At 44.2% G+C, this 17,421-nt stretch overlaps 1 protein-coding gene across 3 annotated transcripts in view; it reads right to left on the bottom strand.

Moving 5' to 3' along the window:
* Window positions 1-17,421, bottom strand: part of SUSD1 (sushi domain containing 1) — a 120,211-nt gene that overhangs the window by 82,646 nt on the left and 20,144 nt on the right. For all 3 annotated transcript variants that reach the window (XM_048502617.1, XM_048502616.1, XM_048502618.1), the window contains exons 6-9: window positions 15,122-15,301; window positions 13,038-13,118; window positions 11,829-12,002; window positions 658-749 (exon numbers count right to left, since the gene is read on the bottom strand). In XM_048502617.1, the coding sequence (XP_048358574.1) occupies window positions 658-749; window positions 11,829-12,002; window positions 13,038-13,118; window positions 15,122-15,301 (527 nt within the window). The remainder of the gene's footprint in view (window positions 1-657; window positions 750-11,828; window positions 12,003-13,037; window positions 13,119-15,121; window positions 15,302-17,421) is intronic.

Raw genomic sequence — 17,421 nt, 5'->3', positions numbered from 1 at the left:
CTGTTGTCTATGCCAATAAAGGCTTGCTAACTCCAGTATAAATATGATTTAGAGACGATCTGCCTAAGTTAGGTTGTCATGCCATGTTGGGAAATCCCAGGAGCCTGGGGAAGGTTGGGGGGGGGGGGCACTCAGAAAGGTATAATGCCATAGAGGCCCCCCCTCCAAAGCAGCCTGTTTCTGCTGGGGAACTGACCTGTGTCATCCGGAGATCGGTTGTGGTTCCAAGAGATCTCCAGGCCTCACTTGGAGGTTGGAAACCGTACTTGAACTGGTCTCCTGAGCTCTACCCCAGTCTAATTAAACAGAAGTCTCTATCTTCTGTACACAAGAAATAATAATCAATCTCTACGTTTACTGCAAAGGTTCCTAACTGGGGCTTGTTTTGTGCCATTTCTAAGTAACTTTGGCCATTCAAGTCAAGTGGATTTAGACCAGGGGTAGGGAACCAGCGGCTCTCCAGATGTTCAGGAACTACAATTCCCATCAGCCTCTGTCAGCATGGCCAATTGGCCATGCTGGTAGAACTGATGGGGAGTATGGATTCCTAATTTTATCTGGAAAGCAGGCCTACAGACTCCTTTGAATTTGACAGCATTTTACAAACGATCTCTTACACGTACAGTAAGCCCAGCCCAAACCCCAGGTCTTACTCACTCGGTAGGTTTCATTCACACCCTCACTTCCATAATTCCTCCTCCATGTCAAACAGGAATCGTTCACTTCAAAATCAATAAATGGCAGCATTTCTGCAACAAAACAAAACGTTATTTCAAACAATACATGGCCAGCGTATTTCTAGCCATTTGGTGCTCTGAAAGAGGAGAGTTGGTTCCTTCTTGCTGTTCAGTATCCCAAACCTCACCTAACTTGGGTGGTATCATCCCCCGAAAACTCCCTGAAATTTTGGTGCTGCTAGCCTAAAACTGCACCCTGCCAGGTCAAAACCTGACATTTTGCTGCCCCAGGCATCGCCAGTGCAACGTGCCTGGTCCCCGTAGCTGCGCTCTGCTACAACCCATGATCAGACTTAAATGTACATATTGTTGCTATAGACAGAGAGAAACCGGTGCTTCAAAAAATGTGGCAGACCATTTAAATGGTTAAGATGATTTCTTGAATACTGGGAAAGCTTGAAAATCACCTTCTCAGCAACCAGACATTGTCAAGATCAGATTTACTTTATTCTTCATCTAAGGTCATTGTGAGTAAATGAATTCAAGAAAGGCAAATTACCAAAACTTTGCAAAGCGAACACTGGAAATGCTTAACTTTAAGGCGCTCCTGCCCTTTAAAAAAAAAGCTTTCACCTCCCAAAACAATTATACAACCTCTTCCCTGTTGCTATTGCGACATAAACAAAATGGCTCAATTCCACAATCTCTTCTTGACACACAGACTTCAGCGCTTGCATGGAGCCCTGCTATGCACACAAGGTGTCCTTTTTTTCAACCAAAAACCGTTTTCAACCATGTGTATTTGGCGAAATTAACAAGGAATCTTATATGCAGGGAGCTGCGTTGAAAGTAGGTTTGTGTGTTTTTAGAGTATTTTTGGTTGTTTTCAGTTTTACCGCCCTTCAGGGAGCATGGTGATTGTTAGGCTAGCAGCATCAGAATTTCAGGGCATCTTTAGGAGACTACCCTGATGACACCAGCCAGGTTTGATGAAGTTTGGTTCAAAGGGACCAAAGTTATGGCCTCTCAAAGGTGTAGCCCCCATCTCCTATTGAAAGCTCCCCATTGGGCTTGATAGGGGCACTCCCTTTGGGGAGTCCCATAACGTTGGACCCCCCTGGACAAACCTCACCTAACTTGAATGGGTATCATCAGGAGAGTTCCCACTGAGAAAGCTCCCTTGAAATTTTTGGTGCTGCTAGCCTAAAACTGCATCCCCTGCAGGTCAAAAACTGAAAAACACTAAAAAATACAAAAAACAAACCTGAAATTTTTGCTGCTCCCCAGGCATGCGCCCAGTGCAACACGCACCCCCCTGTCCCCCTTGTAGCTACGCCTCTGCTTTACAGGGCTCTGCAGTGATGTATATAACCCCACCTTTGTGGCTTGTACATTTATGAACACACATCCAACTGCCTTATGTGGAGTCAGGACTTTGGCCAGCTGAAGCCTGTATTGCCTAGTCTTAACTGACAGTGGCTCTCTAGGGTCTCAGCTAGAGGTCTTTCATATCAGCTATACTCTGTTTCACATAAAGATGTTAGTAGATTGTATATTCTTCCACCACAGAACAAAGTATGCTGGACCTTCTTTGTTGTAGAATGCCTCACCTGGGTCCCATTCCTTCCTTCCTTCCTTCCTTCCTTCCTTCCTTCCTTCCTTCCTTCCTTCCTTCCTTCCTTCCTTCCTTCCTTCCTTCCTTCCTTCCTTCCTTCCCTCCTTCCCTCCTTCCTTCCTTCTTTCCTTCCTTAATGCCCCGCCCTATCCCCGCTAAGCTCAGGGCAGGTCACAACATAAAATTATATACAATCATTAAAATAGCAATACAAATATTAAAAACAATAAAACTCCAATGCCTAACAAATAATAAACCGATGGCTATAGATAACGCATAATTCCTTTCACCACCTCTCCCACCCCCTCCCCCTAGAGGTCAAAAGGAGATGATCTTGCATCATTCAATCTGGTTGGCTAGATGGAGAAACACTGAAAATGCTTAACTGCAAACACTGGAAATGCTTAACTTCATATTGTCTCCGAGTGCCTCCCTCGCCCTGCTTCCTGCATCCGTTTGAAAGTAGAAATACCTTTTGGTATAAATGCACCTGTATCAAAGTACCATGTTCAACAGTGCTCAAAATAATGGTTTTGACAAAAGGCAACACGTACAAATAAATGATAATTCTCATGTTCATTTGGGACTATATTCTAATGCGGAAGCATACAATTTCCTCAACTGCTGCACCTTAACTGACAACTGACATGTTTATGTGAAGCAGAGCATACCATCCGATCTTTTGAACTGGGGGGGGCAGGAACTGAACCTATGACCTAGTTGCATCACCGCTGTGCCAATGGCTCCTAGTTCCTAATCCTCCCTCATTTCTCTTCGCCTATATTGATTTCTGCCATCACCATTATATTCTCCTCGTGCATGCTGTTATTAAAGAAAGCCACTGGGTGCCACTGTCTGTCTGTTCGAAACTTTGAGCTCAAAACTGTTTTGGAAAAGAAAACCCTCAAAGATCCCTGAAAGACAAATAGGGAGAAAGCAGGACAGCGGAAAGAAAAAAGCTACAGACGGTAAAGAGCTGAGAACAGTATGTGGAGAAGTGGTAAGATACCAAGACAGCTGAGGAAATACTTCAAAACAGTGCACAGTGATACACAAAGAATAACAGCTGTTACAAAAGGGATGCAGAATTCTAGCCTGGAAATTCATCTGACCTAGGAAAACACCCTCAAAACAAACACCTTCATTTTTCACCTGGCTCGACAGCTTACATCTATATTTAGTTTAGAAACATCCCATCCAACCCATCATTTCTAACACGACTTAAGGGGGTTTAACTGGTAATTCCATGTTTGTCTAAACAAACCAGAAGAATCTTTTACATTTTTAAAAATCATCAAATAAACCAAACATTTATCCAGGAGGACACCACTTCGTTAATTTTGCAAGCCTGACTTCCTTCTCCAAGCATTTTCATCCCTCTTCTTTGGGAAAAGACATGCTTATTTTGTTACTGATGTAAATGTGGTTTCAGAGTTGAAAACTTCACCTTGGGTGTTAGTAATAGGGTTTCAACAGTTGTACCCAAGGGAGAATTTCGACAGGTGCCTCCCTGCCTTCCTCTGAAACACGGCTACAGAAGGAGAGCTATTTACTGGAGTTACTCTTTCTATACGCAGCTATTAAAGTCAGAACAGCCCAGTCCGGTTACCTAGAGGAAGCAGTTTAAACCTGCCAACCACCTCCCCTTCTTCAAAATTCTCTCTACAAGAAACAGTCTCAGTGCAAGAAGAAGAAACAAGGACTGAGCTAATGATTTACTGCTTTTTTTTTTTGGTCCTAAAAAATCCAACAGGAAGCTATCAGGCCAAAATGGAGTTCCAACAGTAACACTGCAAGCAAGCAAGCAAGCAAGCAAGCAAGCAAGCAAGCAAGCAAGCAAGCAAGCAAGCAAGCAAGCAAGCAAGCAAGAAAGAAAGAAAGAAAGAAAGAAAGAAAGAAAGAAAGAAAGAAAGAAAGAAAGAAAGAAAGAAAGAAAGAAAGAAAGAAAGAAAGAAAGAAAGAAAGAAAGAAAGAAAGAAAGAAAGAAAGAAAGAAAAGAAAGAAAAGAAAAGAAGAAAAGATTAATAATCATAGGGTGAAGCAGCAGTGATGAGGCGCTGGATAAGGTTAAGGAGCTCGTGTATCTAATCTGGAGGAACCGGGTTTTGGTCCCAGCTCCTGTCCGCCTCTCCGAGCTGTGGGAGTGCTCTTGTCTCTGGGGAATTCAGATTAGCCTGTGCACTCCCACAAGCGCCAGCTGGGTGACCTTGGGCTAGCCACAGCTTCTCGGAGCTCTCTCAGCCCCACCTACCTCACAGGGTGTTTGTTGTGGGGGGGGGAAGGGCAAGGATTTACTGCTTTTTTTTTTTTTTTTTGGTCTAAAAAATCCAACAGGAAGCTATCAGGCCAAAATGGAGTTCCAACAGTAACACTGCAAGCAAGCAAGCAAGCAAGCAAGCAAGCAAGCAAGCAAGCAAGCAAGCAAGCAAGCAAGCAAGCAAGCAAGCAAGCAAGCAAGAAAGAAAGAAAGAAAGAAAGAAAGAAAGAAAGAAAGAAAGAAAAGAAAGAAAAGAAAGAGAAAAGAAAGAAAAGAAAGAAAGAAAGAAAAGAAAGAAAGAAAGAAAGAAAGAAAGAAAGAAAGAAAGAAAGAAAGAAAGAAAGATTAATCATAGGGTGAGCAGCAGTGGCGTAGGAGGTTAAGAGCTCGTGTATCTAATCTGGAGGAACCGGGTTTGATTCCCAGCTCACCGCCCTGAGCTGTGGAGAGCGTTTGTCTGGGGAATTCAGATTAGCCTGTGCACTCCCATACAAGCGCTCAGCTAGGTGACCTTGGGCTAGCCACAGCTTCTCGAGAGCCTCCTCTAGCCCTCCACCTAACACTCACAGAGGTGGCTTTGTTGTGGGGGGGGGGGGGGGGGAAGGGGCAAGGATTTGTAAGCCCCTTTGAGTCTCCTCCTCCTCCTCCTCCTCCTTCTTCTCCTTCTTCTTAAAAGTGTGTCTAAACTAAACTAAAATTTGCTGCGGCTTTCAATGCAGCGGGAGGAAACTCTTCCTCTGTGAAAGTTTGACATTTTAGGTTAGAAATCCCACAATTATTAACTTATATTGTAAACACACATACACACAAAGCTGAACAAGAAAGATGGATAAAAATCTAGACCCACATTTATCATGGTGGAAGCAAAGTCTCTTTGATCGGAGAAGCAAGGTTCTCTGAAGACAGGCATCCAACCTGTGGTTCTCTCCAAGCAATTAAACACATTATCAGATGACTTGAGGTTGAATGAGACCAGATCAAAAGCCTCCCTTCTTTTCACGGTACATAAGTTCTCTGCTAGCTGTGGGCGGCCTTGTCTCTCATCACATCTGTAGCTAGTGACTCGCAACACAATCCTATGTATTACTATGGGAGCTTATGCACATCTTCTTGGGAGAGGGTGCCGCCAAACTCAGTGGACTTGTTTTTGAATATACAACATAAGAAAGAGCCTGCTGGATCAAACCAGAGTCCATCTAGTCCAGCTCTCTGCTACTGCATGGTGGCCCACACCAGGTGCCTTTGGGAGTCTCCCATGCCACAGGATGTGGAAAGCAATGGCTCTTCTGGGCTTCTGCTGCTCCCGAGCACCTGAGTATGCTAAGGCATTTGCAATCTACAATTCTGGGAGAGAAAGTGGGGAAAAGGGCCAATGTGTGCAGTAAAGTGAGGTCAAGTAGCAGCAACCAAAGGTGACTCCTTGGGTTTCAAGGCAGGCGATTAAGCATTTGCCTTCCTCTATAAAGTGATATTTGGGGTTCTGCCATCCAAGGACCATCTCTGTGTAGCTTCCAGAATCTGATGAGATTTGGCTTCACTGTAACATTCCACATCCCCATGCTGTTCTGTAAACCACACGTGGGTCTCACACAGTTCACCAGATTTTCAGCGACAGTAAACAGCAAACACTTTTCACACATACACCCCATGCAGAAGTTGGCTTTTGACACCTAATCTGAATCCAGCTGAATCCAGATCATGAACAGATGTTTATTCTATAGTCTTGAGCAGGGGTCCCCAAGTCCACGTCTGACCGGGGAGGTCCAAAATGTGGGCCCCCTGAAGCAGCTGCATTTATCCGGCCTTCAGAGCATGGCGCGGCTTGTGATGAAAGCTCATTCATGTGCAGTGGGGGGCTGCAGGGACAGGAGGAACTGGCTACTTGGCTGTTGTTTGCAGTTGCTATGATGGCACCCCCCAAATCTCCAAGTGAATTCAATCTGGCCCAGAGTTGGAAAACCCTTTACATGTGAAAGCAGCGCCCTGCTCAGCCCTTCCCTCTCGGCTACTCCATGTTGTTTGCTCTCAGGCTTGTCTGTTCCGCCTCACTCCCATTGGCATCCAGCCAGGATAGGCAACCGAATATTTCATGGCTGGCTAGGGAGGAAAGAACCCAGGAAGATACCTGATCCTGGGTTAGATGGAATGCTTCCTTGGGGAAGTTCCGCTTTTTTTTTTTACCGGGAAAGGTATTCCACAGCCTCCCCAACAAGAGTTGGAGCTCCACCCTGTACTTTGACATACTTTTGGTCACTGTTCAAAAAACAAAATAGACCACATGACAGAAGGCGTGAAAGGTGAAATCAAACATTTTACAATGCGTTTGTGCATAGGAATTTGTTCATAGTTTTTTTAGTCCGGCCCTCCAACAGTCTGAGGGACAGTGAACTGGCCCCCTGTTTAAAAGTTTGGGGACCCCTGGTCTTGAGGAATTGGTGTGTGTGTGTGTGTGTGTGAGAGAGAGAGAGAGAGAGTGGGGGGGGAGGGAGAGGGAGAGGGAGACTGAAACTAAAGGTATTAACTGGCCCAAACTAATCCCATTCATCTCCAGAGGTGACTAATTACCCAGCTGCACCAGTCTTACGAATCCGAACTTCAGCGGTATGGCTACTGTAGATTTTTCAGGCTGTGTCTCACCATGAGATGCCTCTGAAGGCTGAAGTGGGCAAAACGTCAGGAGCAAAAACTACAAGACCATGACCACACAGCCCGGAGAACCCTCAGCAGCCAGCTGATTCCAGCTGTGAAAGCCTTCGACAATACTTCAGCGACCTATTTTCTAAACTGTCCTTTACTCATTGCTCATTTTACTGTGAAGCAACATATGACACAATCACTGATGATAATTTTCTCCACGTCCTCATATTTTGAAAAGACACACCATCGGCTTCCAGGTTGTGACAGCAGCAGTGCGCAAAAACAGCACAGGAATTTACTCGCTGGTACACAACATGACCTACTGGATTTGAGAACACTTAAATTCAATGCCTGGGGTCATCAGACAGATACCAGTCTCTGGCATAAGAGAGGCAGGGGAAGCGAAGCCAGCTTTGAGGCTACAAACAGAGGATTTTCCCCCCTCTTCTCTCACAGTGCTGAGAGAACTCAGAAAGAAGCTTCATTGTTCCCGGCTTGCTTACTCATCTTACTGCTTATTTTGACACAGCAGTCTTGCAAAACCTCTTTCACCAGAGTCAAAGGTGGGACAAAGGCTGTGTGTTTTTTAAACCATGGGAGTTCTACGATAAAGAACGTGTTATGCAAGGCCAGTTTGGCAAGTTTGATTTCTCTCGGGTTTGCAGAGTGTAATGACATGCACGTGTTTTTTTAAAAAATTTCTTGCTTTTATGTTTTTTACTTGTTTTATTTACACCGGGGAGGTCTCCAGTGGTGGGATCCAAAAATTTTAGTAACAGGTTCCCTCGCCAGCCCCCCCTCAGCAAAGGGGGCAGAGGCGAAAACTAGAACAAAGCCTGGAGTCTCCTGGGCAAAACCACAGAGTTGGATACCCCCCCATGGGCAGCCACCCCACCACGACCCCCCAAAATTTTTTTTGAACCACGTCATTTCTAAATCATCATCACATTATAGAAAATGCCCCAACTCACAAATCTGAACACAGCAATGGTGAAACACACAGGTTCTTTGATAGAGACTGGTGAGATAAAAAAAGATATGAAAGGCTGAGAATCAATGAATTGCAGTACCTGAAAGGGATTAACCCAGTTCAGGGAGTTACATTATTAGTCGCAATTGCTACATGGAACCTTCACGTTCAAAGGCAGTTTGCCTCTCGGGGAGGCGAGGGCATGGAGATGGAAAAGCGGACCCAATTAGTAACCCCCTCTCGGCACACACAAATAATTAGTAACCCACTCTCGGGAACTGGTGAGAACCTGCTGGATCCCACCTCTGGAGGTCTCCTACCACCCTTTGCACAGAAGATGTGGTTGTCCCATGGTCTTTTCATGGCTGCTGTTCTTTTTGACCTCCAGAAAGACAATTTCTCTAGTTGTGGGCCCTGTAGCAAGGAACAGTCTCACAGTTTGAGGAGGCTGCAGCGAGGAGGGGTAAGGAGAGGAAACAGTGCTTCCTTCCTGCTCCACAGAGGAGGGGGCATTTTCTCCCCCTTGCTCCTCCTTTCTCCACCTCCCTGACCCTTCCTCCACCTTCCTGACCCTGCTGTTCCTCTGCATGGATTTTGCATGAACGATCTTTCGAGGTGCTGGAAAGAGCTGCAGCAAATAAAGAGGCGTGGGACTCGAATCGTCAGTGCCTTCCGCTGCGGATAAGCAAGATACTGGCTCTACCATTTTTCATGGTCCATGAAAAATTAGAACTTTCCTATGCATCGTTATTTTATACGGTACAGTTTTTAAATGCAATTATTATTATTCCACTACCCATCTTTCTAATGTGTTTCTAGCTACCTGAAAGGGCAAATAAAGGGACTTTCAGAAAATCAAAGTAAGCAACACAGAGCGGAAATGGGATTAGGTTACCAAAGGACGTAGGTTGGAATCCAAGGAGCAGAATGAACGTAAGAACAAGAGTCCTACTGGGTCAGACTGAATGTCCATCTAATCTAGCATCTTTTTGATAAGACTGGTCAACCAGCTGTTGTCATACCATCCTGGCATAGTGGGTGGGGGGAATGCTTACACAGGTACCCCTGCCCACATGCCAGCCTAAAGAATGATGCTGGCGTTGCAGAGATGGGAAGCTCATTTAATAGCCAGGTCAGCCTAAAATAATTGTTTTTCCGGCTCTCATGCTTTCAGCCTCCTTGTCATGCCAGCATATTTTCAGCTTCACAGCTAAGGAAGAACGTGTTCTCAATATGAAGCTGTAGCCCTGCCGAATGAATACTCATTTCATACACAAGACTCCTGGTGTCATTCCCTCCCCTGACTATTTTAACCCAGCCACTCCCTTTTGTAACTAAGTTATTTTGATCACCTTACAGTGCACTGCATTGTTTTCAAACATCCACCCAGAGACCTTCCAAAGGCTGTTATGACACCTCTCAGAGCCTGCCCAGCCATCCCCTAAAGTAGTGGTGGCGAACCTTTGGCACGCCAGATGTTATGGACTACAATTCCCATCAGCCCCTGCCATGGCTACTTGAGGGGAGCCGGATGTCAGTCCCGGCGCACTCCCCTGAATGGGCGGCAACAAGCGCAACGCCCGAGCAGCTGCCGTGGCTGGTCAAGCACCCCTCAGTGACGCATTAGCATCCCCATGCAAGCTCTTGCAAAGCATGATGACCCGCGCACAGAGCTGGCGGGGTCATGTGAGAACATGAAGCAGCACTGGGATGTCGCTTTTATAAGAGCAGCGCCCGGCATAGGGAGATCAGGGTAAAGTGAGGAAACTCCAAAGATTCGCTTTTTTTTTTACCTAGGCCTCTCACAGCGCATTACATAAGCAGGTCTGCTCTAAGCTAATATTCCCCACATTACTGAGAGACTGTGTCTCCACCCTGGGTAACACAACTGCTTCTGGAGACCCATGAGCAGGTCTCACAGGCAACAGGGTGCTCCAGTGATGTTTATTAACAGGCTGTTTTGGAGGAAGAGCTATCATGGCTAACAGGAGCTGATTTTATCTAAATATGAGGTACATGTGTTGCCTTTCCCTTACATCTCATGTAGCACAAGCTGATAGTATTCTTCAAGCTACTTGATAGTATCGCACCAGAAATTGTTATTACTTGGAAAGGAAGCCTCACAGAAGACTCTACACTCAATACTCTCTTTAGCTCCTTAGTCACATTCTTCCACCCAGGGAGGTTTTATTGACTTTTTCTTTTGCGAAGTAATTTAATTAAGACTTCCTCTTGTCTGATGTTCATCTCATCAGGAAAAAAAAAATGTTAGATTCATGGCCACAACTGGTTCTGTGAGGCATAATAAGTTTTCCAAAAACTGAATTACCGAGACCTTTTATATTAATCTGTATTTATATAAAGGCAACCTTCCATTACAGATACAGAAACTTGAACATTTGTCCAGTGAACGGGACCTCTGGGGCCACTAAAGAGAACTGCAAACATAACTATGAAACATGAGAATATTGAACTCTTCCTTAAAATGCCTTTCTAATTATGAGAGCAGCTTAGGGGAAATGCTGTAATCATTCCTTACTGCCACACTGCGACGATGGCCCTTTTCCATCGGGAAAGGCAGACTTAGGAGAATGAACAGCCTGCCAATTTGGAGACAAAAATGCAAGTTAAATCTGTTAAAATCCTTATACAAGCACTGTGGACAAAACTCGACACTTTCCACACTCGACAAGGGCTTTGATTATGTGTTTCTGCGTTGCAGGGGGTCGGACTTGATGGCCCTTGGAGTCTCTTCAAACTCTATGATTCTAAGGGAAGCTGGGCAGCCCAATCCACAGGGCTGTAGTGGTCAGGGACAGTATGGCTGCAGCACCTCCAGAGGAATGCCAGGAAGTGCAGAGAGGCAGCAAAGAGGGGAAAACCCCTGGCTATCTGGAAAGTCTTAGGATAAGTCCAAGCCCCGGCCTGTGGTATCCCTGGCTCTAAAGCCTGGGTGGATGCCAACTAAAGTTGGCTCCACCCCCGGGAATGCCCTTCCCCATCCTTCCCCCACACTAGCGTCCACTTGGATGCCCGTGTAGCTCTACAGTGGCCCCCAGAGTCTTTGCCCTCTCTGCTAACAAGTAAGGGGGCAAAGACATCGGTGCAACCCCCATCACTCCCCAATGCCTTTTTGGCCCTCTCCCTTGACTGAGCTGTAACTCTAGAAATTCTAGTAATTCTAGAAATAGAAAAGTCCCAAAAATCAGTGTTTAGTATGATTTTCTGATTTTCTGCAACATAAAGGAACGCTACACCTTGTATCCACGTGGATACAAGGAGACAAAGCAGCACAGAAACGGGGCATTGCATGCCAGTTCTTCTAAGGCGATGCTCCATGCAGCGATGGATTGAAGTGCAAAAAATTAAAAAATCCCGCCCCAGCACAACGCAGCAGCCAATCAGGAAGCCCCTGAGTGGATCTCACGGCAGATCCACAAACAGTGGGGAATTCAACCTGGCTGCTGTGTTGCCTGGAGCAGGGGTCGTTTGGCTGCAGTGGGGACCATGAACCCGCGCTGAAAAGGTCCCGAATCAAACCAAACCAGTTTGAATCCACTTTCATTTTTCCAGTGGGAAATCAACCAAAGTGAGAAGAACTGTGAATAATACCACAGACTAAGCACAAAACATACCCCTTATTTTGTTTTACATATTTCATCATATGCTTACTTTTACATGTTAGATCCAGGATTTCCCACGATCCATTATGGGTACAGTGAGAAAAGGTTTTCGGATTGGAGGCATAAAAACCTTTACTGCATTTGTATTCCACAACGCTTCCCAGCCGAGAGGTCTTATCCCATTTCACTTCAGAATTAGGTATTAAAGGAGGGTGTCCACAATCTAGTTCAAAACATGATTTAAAAACTTTATTCAAAAATACATTTGTTAGCATCAGATTGTACACCATGCCACCCATCCTGTCACCCATGGCAAGTGGCCAATCATTATTCTTGGCTCTTTTATGCCTGGTTCCCATAGGAAGATTATAAGAAGCCCTCTCGGAGTTAGCAAGGTAGTGCTGCAGGAGGGCTTTCATCCTATACTCGCGGGTTCAGAAGATTGGTAAGATACATTAATGCTCAATTGATTTAGAATGAAAGTGATTCTGACGGTTGGATCGAGTACTGAGCTGAAAACTGTGCTTTCAAAATAAGCATTATGTTATTTTGCAAAGTACAGCCAGAACTTAAGCAACGCTCCACTAGCAACTCCGTAATGCCGTTTTGCCTTTTCATTGGTTATAAGTCAACATTGTGGATTAGTGTGGACCACTCAGCATGTATGCCTTCAGGAATGGAATGCTTGTGATTTATACTGTTTGCTCCATAACAACTATAACCTGACTTCCCCTCTTACTGGAATCCCAAAGAAGCAAACAATCCCACCCCAAAATACCCATTATATGAAACCATAAGTATCATAAACTGGGCTATAAACCGTTATAAACATTAGCTGTGGGATGAGAATTCCTAGATCATTAATCTGCAGGGGCTAACTGGAATCCATGAAGAAGGTTTTAACTCTTGAAACTGAAACACTTGGTTATTTTTGAGACATTTTGACTGTGCTGTACTATAATATAGACATTTAAAGCATTTAAAGTATTCGTTCTAAGCATGAGTGATTGCTTCTGTTTATTATTTCCAAGTTATCTCAAAATTGTACTTAACACTGAGATTCTGGTGCTGTGCAGATTTTAATTCATCAAATTGATTAAAAAGAGGGTGATTAATCAGCTGTATAATTCTTTCACTAATTGACAGCCATATGAAACTGAGCCAGATAAAAAGTGAAAGAGCTGCAGCCATTTCCACCATGTGGCATCTCAATATCTTTTTACTTAAAATTTGTTGGGGGTGGGGAAGAGTAACTCACCCTTGGAGGACGTGGGCGGCCATGTTGTCACTTCATCCACTCCTGGTTCTTTTAATCCTCCATAAAGGCCGTACTCAACAGCTAAATTGAAGGAAGAGATTTCACCAGAGGGCAGCAGTACTGGAAGGTATCATAATTTACAAAAAAGTAAATTAATGTAATTACAGGTGGTTAATTATAAAGCAAACTACGACTGAACGGGAGTAAAGGCAAAAAAAATCCAGCTAAGTCAAATCCCATGGGAAAGCCTGAAGTATCTATCTGGACCATAACAGTCTACAATTTTTTTGTTTATACACACAAAACAGCCACACAGGGCAAGACTAGGTGGGCAAGACCAGTGGCGAAGCTCCCAAGGGGCTGGGGCGGGGGGAGCGACTCACCGGGCGCATGGATGCGGGTCACGTGGGGGCCCAGCTACACCCCTGGACAAGACTGATCTTGAGAGAACAATGACCTGAATCAATATAAGGCCATGGTGGCGAACCTTTGGCACTCCAGATGTTATGGACTACAATTCCCATCAGCCTCTGCCAGCATGGCCAATTGGCCTTGCTGGCGGGGGGGCTGATGAGAATAACAGTCCACTAACATCTGGAGATATAAGAGTGCTCAACTCCACTGATATAAGGCAACCTCATGTGCTTGTGTGTCGAGCCAGCAATATGAGAAGAACTGGGCTTCCTCATCAAGGATCTCAAAAGGAATGTACTGAAAACTACTTTTGTCTGCCAAGAGCCCTCTGCAGCTATATCCTCTGTTTCCATACCTAAATAGAAAACGTAATTGAGAACCAGTCCTTTGAATGGATGAGATACTAAACTTCTTGAAGGTGTAGCTTAATTAACTATTCAGACACTGAGTTCACTTCTAACCAACAATGCTGAGCATGGTCAAGCTTGGCTTGCATTTCCCCCTTCCATTCTCTCATGGAGAATCCTGGTTAGAGAAGCTAGTTCTCTTTACCCATTGTGACAAGCCTTTTTTTCCTACTGAGGGGATCCACACAGCCGCCTAAGATTTTTGGGACCTAGGTTTGTTTTGAACTACCGGTATAAGCTTGAGGTGTGGTAGTGATGTTTGGGGTTTCCGGGGGCATTCCAGGGCTGGGGGGGACAGGGGCATGGCAGGGATGGGGGTGCACGCGTGCCCCGGATGCAGTTTCCCTTTGCTCTCTCCTGGCACTCATTTTCTAAAAGGCTCACCATCACTGGCCTGTGGTGATGTGGGCCACCCATGATGCTGGGGGCATGCCTGTGGGGCGCCTAGCAGGCTCCTGTCTACCCCCCCCACCCTGCACCGCTTCATCCCCCTCATCCACTCCAGTCCGGCCCTCCCTCGGCGAGGCCCACGAGGCTCGACTTCCTGAGCAGCCAGCCTCTATGAAGAAAACTTTTATTAAAATTCTCCAAACATTAGCTTAAAGATTGCTTTCCCCTTTGAGCAATCTTTGGAGGAATTGCCCCTTAGAAAGTCATAAATTCAACTACGAAATGTAACCTAGACAACCTGGAGTAAAGAATCCAGAGACAGCTGCTGGAAAGGAGGAGGGGCTGCTTGGCGAGTAAGCAGCGGGGGCTTACTCATGAGGGTAGCCCTGGGGCTCGGCCTGAAGCCAGTGTTTTGCAGTGTCAAAGCGCCATTTTCTGGACCCAGTACCCAGCTGGCAAAGTGCAGCGTGCTCAGCCCTACAACAACACATATCCTGTGGAACCAGCAGGAATAATGGTTTCAGATTAGGGCTAGGAAATCCTCAGTTCAGATCCCAGCTTCCCCTGAAACCGTAGGTGATTAATCATCTCTCAGCATAATCGGCCTTAAACAATGGTTATGAAGATAAAACAGAAGATGACAGAGCCATATATACTGTCTTGGGCTCTCTGGAGAAAGAGTGCATTAAAAATGTGACTTTAAGTATGATTTTTTTAAAAAATATGATTTTTAATTAAGAACAGAAATCAATTATTTTTTACGACAAGAAATAATTATTTTTGGAATATTCAGGAAAGAAACATTATTTATAGGCTACGGTAATGCATAAATAATAAATATTTCAATGGAAGATGTAAAAATAACATATTTACCTTTGCATTCAAAAGTAATGTTTTCCCACTTTCGAGATACTGTACATTGTGAAAAATTGCGTTCTCCAACAGATTGGAATCCTTTCTTGCATTTATAGTATGCTATGCTGCCTAAAGTCATCGTGTTATCCCAGACAATGTCTGTATTTGGAAGCTGCAATGGTTCTCCACAACCAATTTCTAGAGGAAGACAGAAAGATACCAGTGTGGATGAGCAAAGTCACTTCACCAGTTTTAATAAGGAGATAAAATAATTTTCATCAAGTCCCTTCTCATATTCACTTCCTACATTTGAAGCAGCAACCTCCTTTCAAATATTGAAATTTAAATCTGTTCAGATCCACCAAAGAGGATATTAAATAATCTGGATAGGATTTATGTACACAATAACATTCCTCCATCAGGGGTCTGCAACCTGCGGCTCTCCAGATGTTCATGGACTACAATTCCCATCAGCCCCTGCCAGCGTGGCCAGCCCAATGAGCCTTATTTCAATGCAAAAGACTCTTCCACTGGTGGAAGAAGCTCTTGAATGCAAGAAAACTGAACAGAGTGCTAGGAACCAGTCCAATATGTCCATTACAATAGATACCCATAAAATAAATGGAAAATGTTGGAACGGACCTTCAATGTTTAACAATGGAGAGGGATAGCCAGAGGAATGATACCACAAATAGCAAGATTTTTTTTTTGGCAGAGTTGATCATCCCATGAACTACAAGAAAACTTCTGCATTGTGCCTGTTCCTAAAATCAATAAACATGAAGCAAAACTACTCCAAGATACTGGAGCCCTTCTGTAATCGGTTCAGTGTTCTACTTTGGCTGTAACTTGCAGTGCACAGAGTTTAATATTGCTTTATATCCTTCACTGAAAGGGAAATATAATTTATGGATATTAATCATTTGGCCCTTTAAGAATAAAAAGGACATTCTTTCCTTTAGACACACCCCAAATCTTTAGCTCTGTACAGCACAATCATTACAGTTTCGAGACACCCCACATTCCTGTGGGGATAAAATAGCATACTTATTAGATGTCTGATCCTATTCATTATATTTACATATACTGTGTGATTTGCTTTGAGTCTCAGTGAGAAGTGTGATCTATAAATATATATGGAGTTAAAGTCACTGTCTTCATCCCTTCTCCAAATTAGGCGAAATCTAAAAATGACCATTCTTATTTCATTGGTTTACTATCACTAAATCCATGTCCAACTTGCTTTAAAAAAAAAGAATCAGTGTGCAGTTGGCTCCTCAACCATTTAAAAAATAACAACTCCAAAACTTGCCATTTTACAATATTACCACATCTTAAAGACTTTCAACAAAACTAATAGAGTAATCCTATGAGAACAATAGTCTTGGACTGGAACAATTGTACATAGGGACTGTCCCTTCCGCAAAATTTACAAAGAGTGCGCCATAAGGCAAAGAAGAAGAGTTGGATTCATATCGCCCTTTCTCTCCTGCAGGAGACTTCGAAGGAGCTTACAAACTCCCTTTCCCTTCCCTCACTTGCTCTACCTGTGGAGAAGTGGGTGGGGCCTGAGAGAGCTCAGGAAGAGGCTGTGATCTAGCCAAAGGGTCAGTTGGTGTGTGGTGTGGAGTGCACAAGCTAATCTGAATTCCCCAGGTAAGCCTCTACAGCTCAAGCAGCAGAGCGGGGAATCAAACCCGGTTCCTCCAGATTAGAGTACACCTGCTCTTAACCACTACGCCACTGCAAACACAAATACACCACTGGCTTTAATGGTTCTCCTCTCTGTCTTTTTGCTTTTCTTCCCATTTCTGCTGTCTCGTTTTCAGTTCCCTTTCCTTGCACAACATTCATTTATTCCTATTTATGCCTATTTTTCCAATTATATAAAGAGATGGGGAAAGTGTTTATGGATAGGGAGGATTTTAGCAGAAGGAAAATGTGGTATTTATAGAGATGAGCATTGGTTATTGTAGTATGAGTGGTATGGAAACTGCATATTTTATATGTAATAAAATATAAATAATATATTTTAAAAGAGACCGAGCCAGGGCTGCATATGCTTCACTGAGCTTCTTGAAAGGAATAGGATAAAATGTAATAAATTCATACAAATGAATCATAATTATATTGAAACACTTCTTCACGCAACGTGTGATTGGTGTTTGGAACATGCTGCCACCGGAGGTGGTGATGGCCACTAACCTGGGATAGCTTTAAAAGGGGCTTGGACAGATTTATGGAGGAGAAGTCGATCTCTGGCTACCAATCTTGATCCTCCTTGATCTCAGATTATGAAAATGCCTTAGCAGACCAGT

Source organism: Sphaerodactylus townsendi, linkage group LG07, assembly GCF_021028975.2.
Source record: "Sphaerodactylus townsendi isolate TG3544 linkage group LG07, MPM_Stown_v2.3, whole genome shotgun sequence".
NCBI lineage: Eukaryota > Metazoa > Chordata > Lepidosauria > Squamata > Sphaerodactylidae > Sphaerodactylus > Sphaerodactylus townsendi.
Note: the sequence above shows the minus strand (reverse complement) of the source record. Positions and strands in the feature narration are given on the sequence as shown.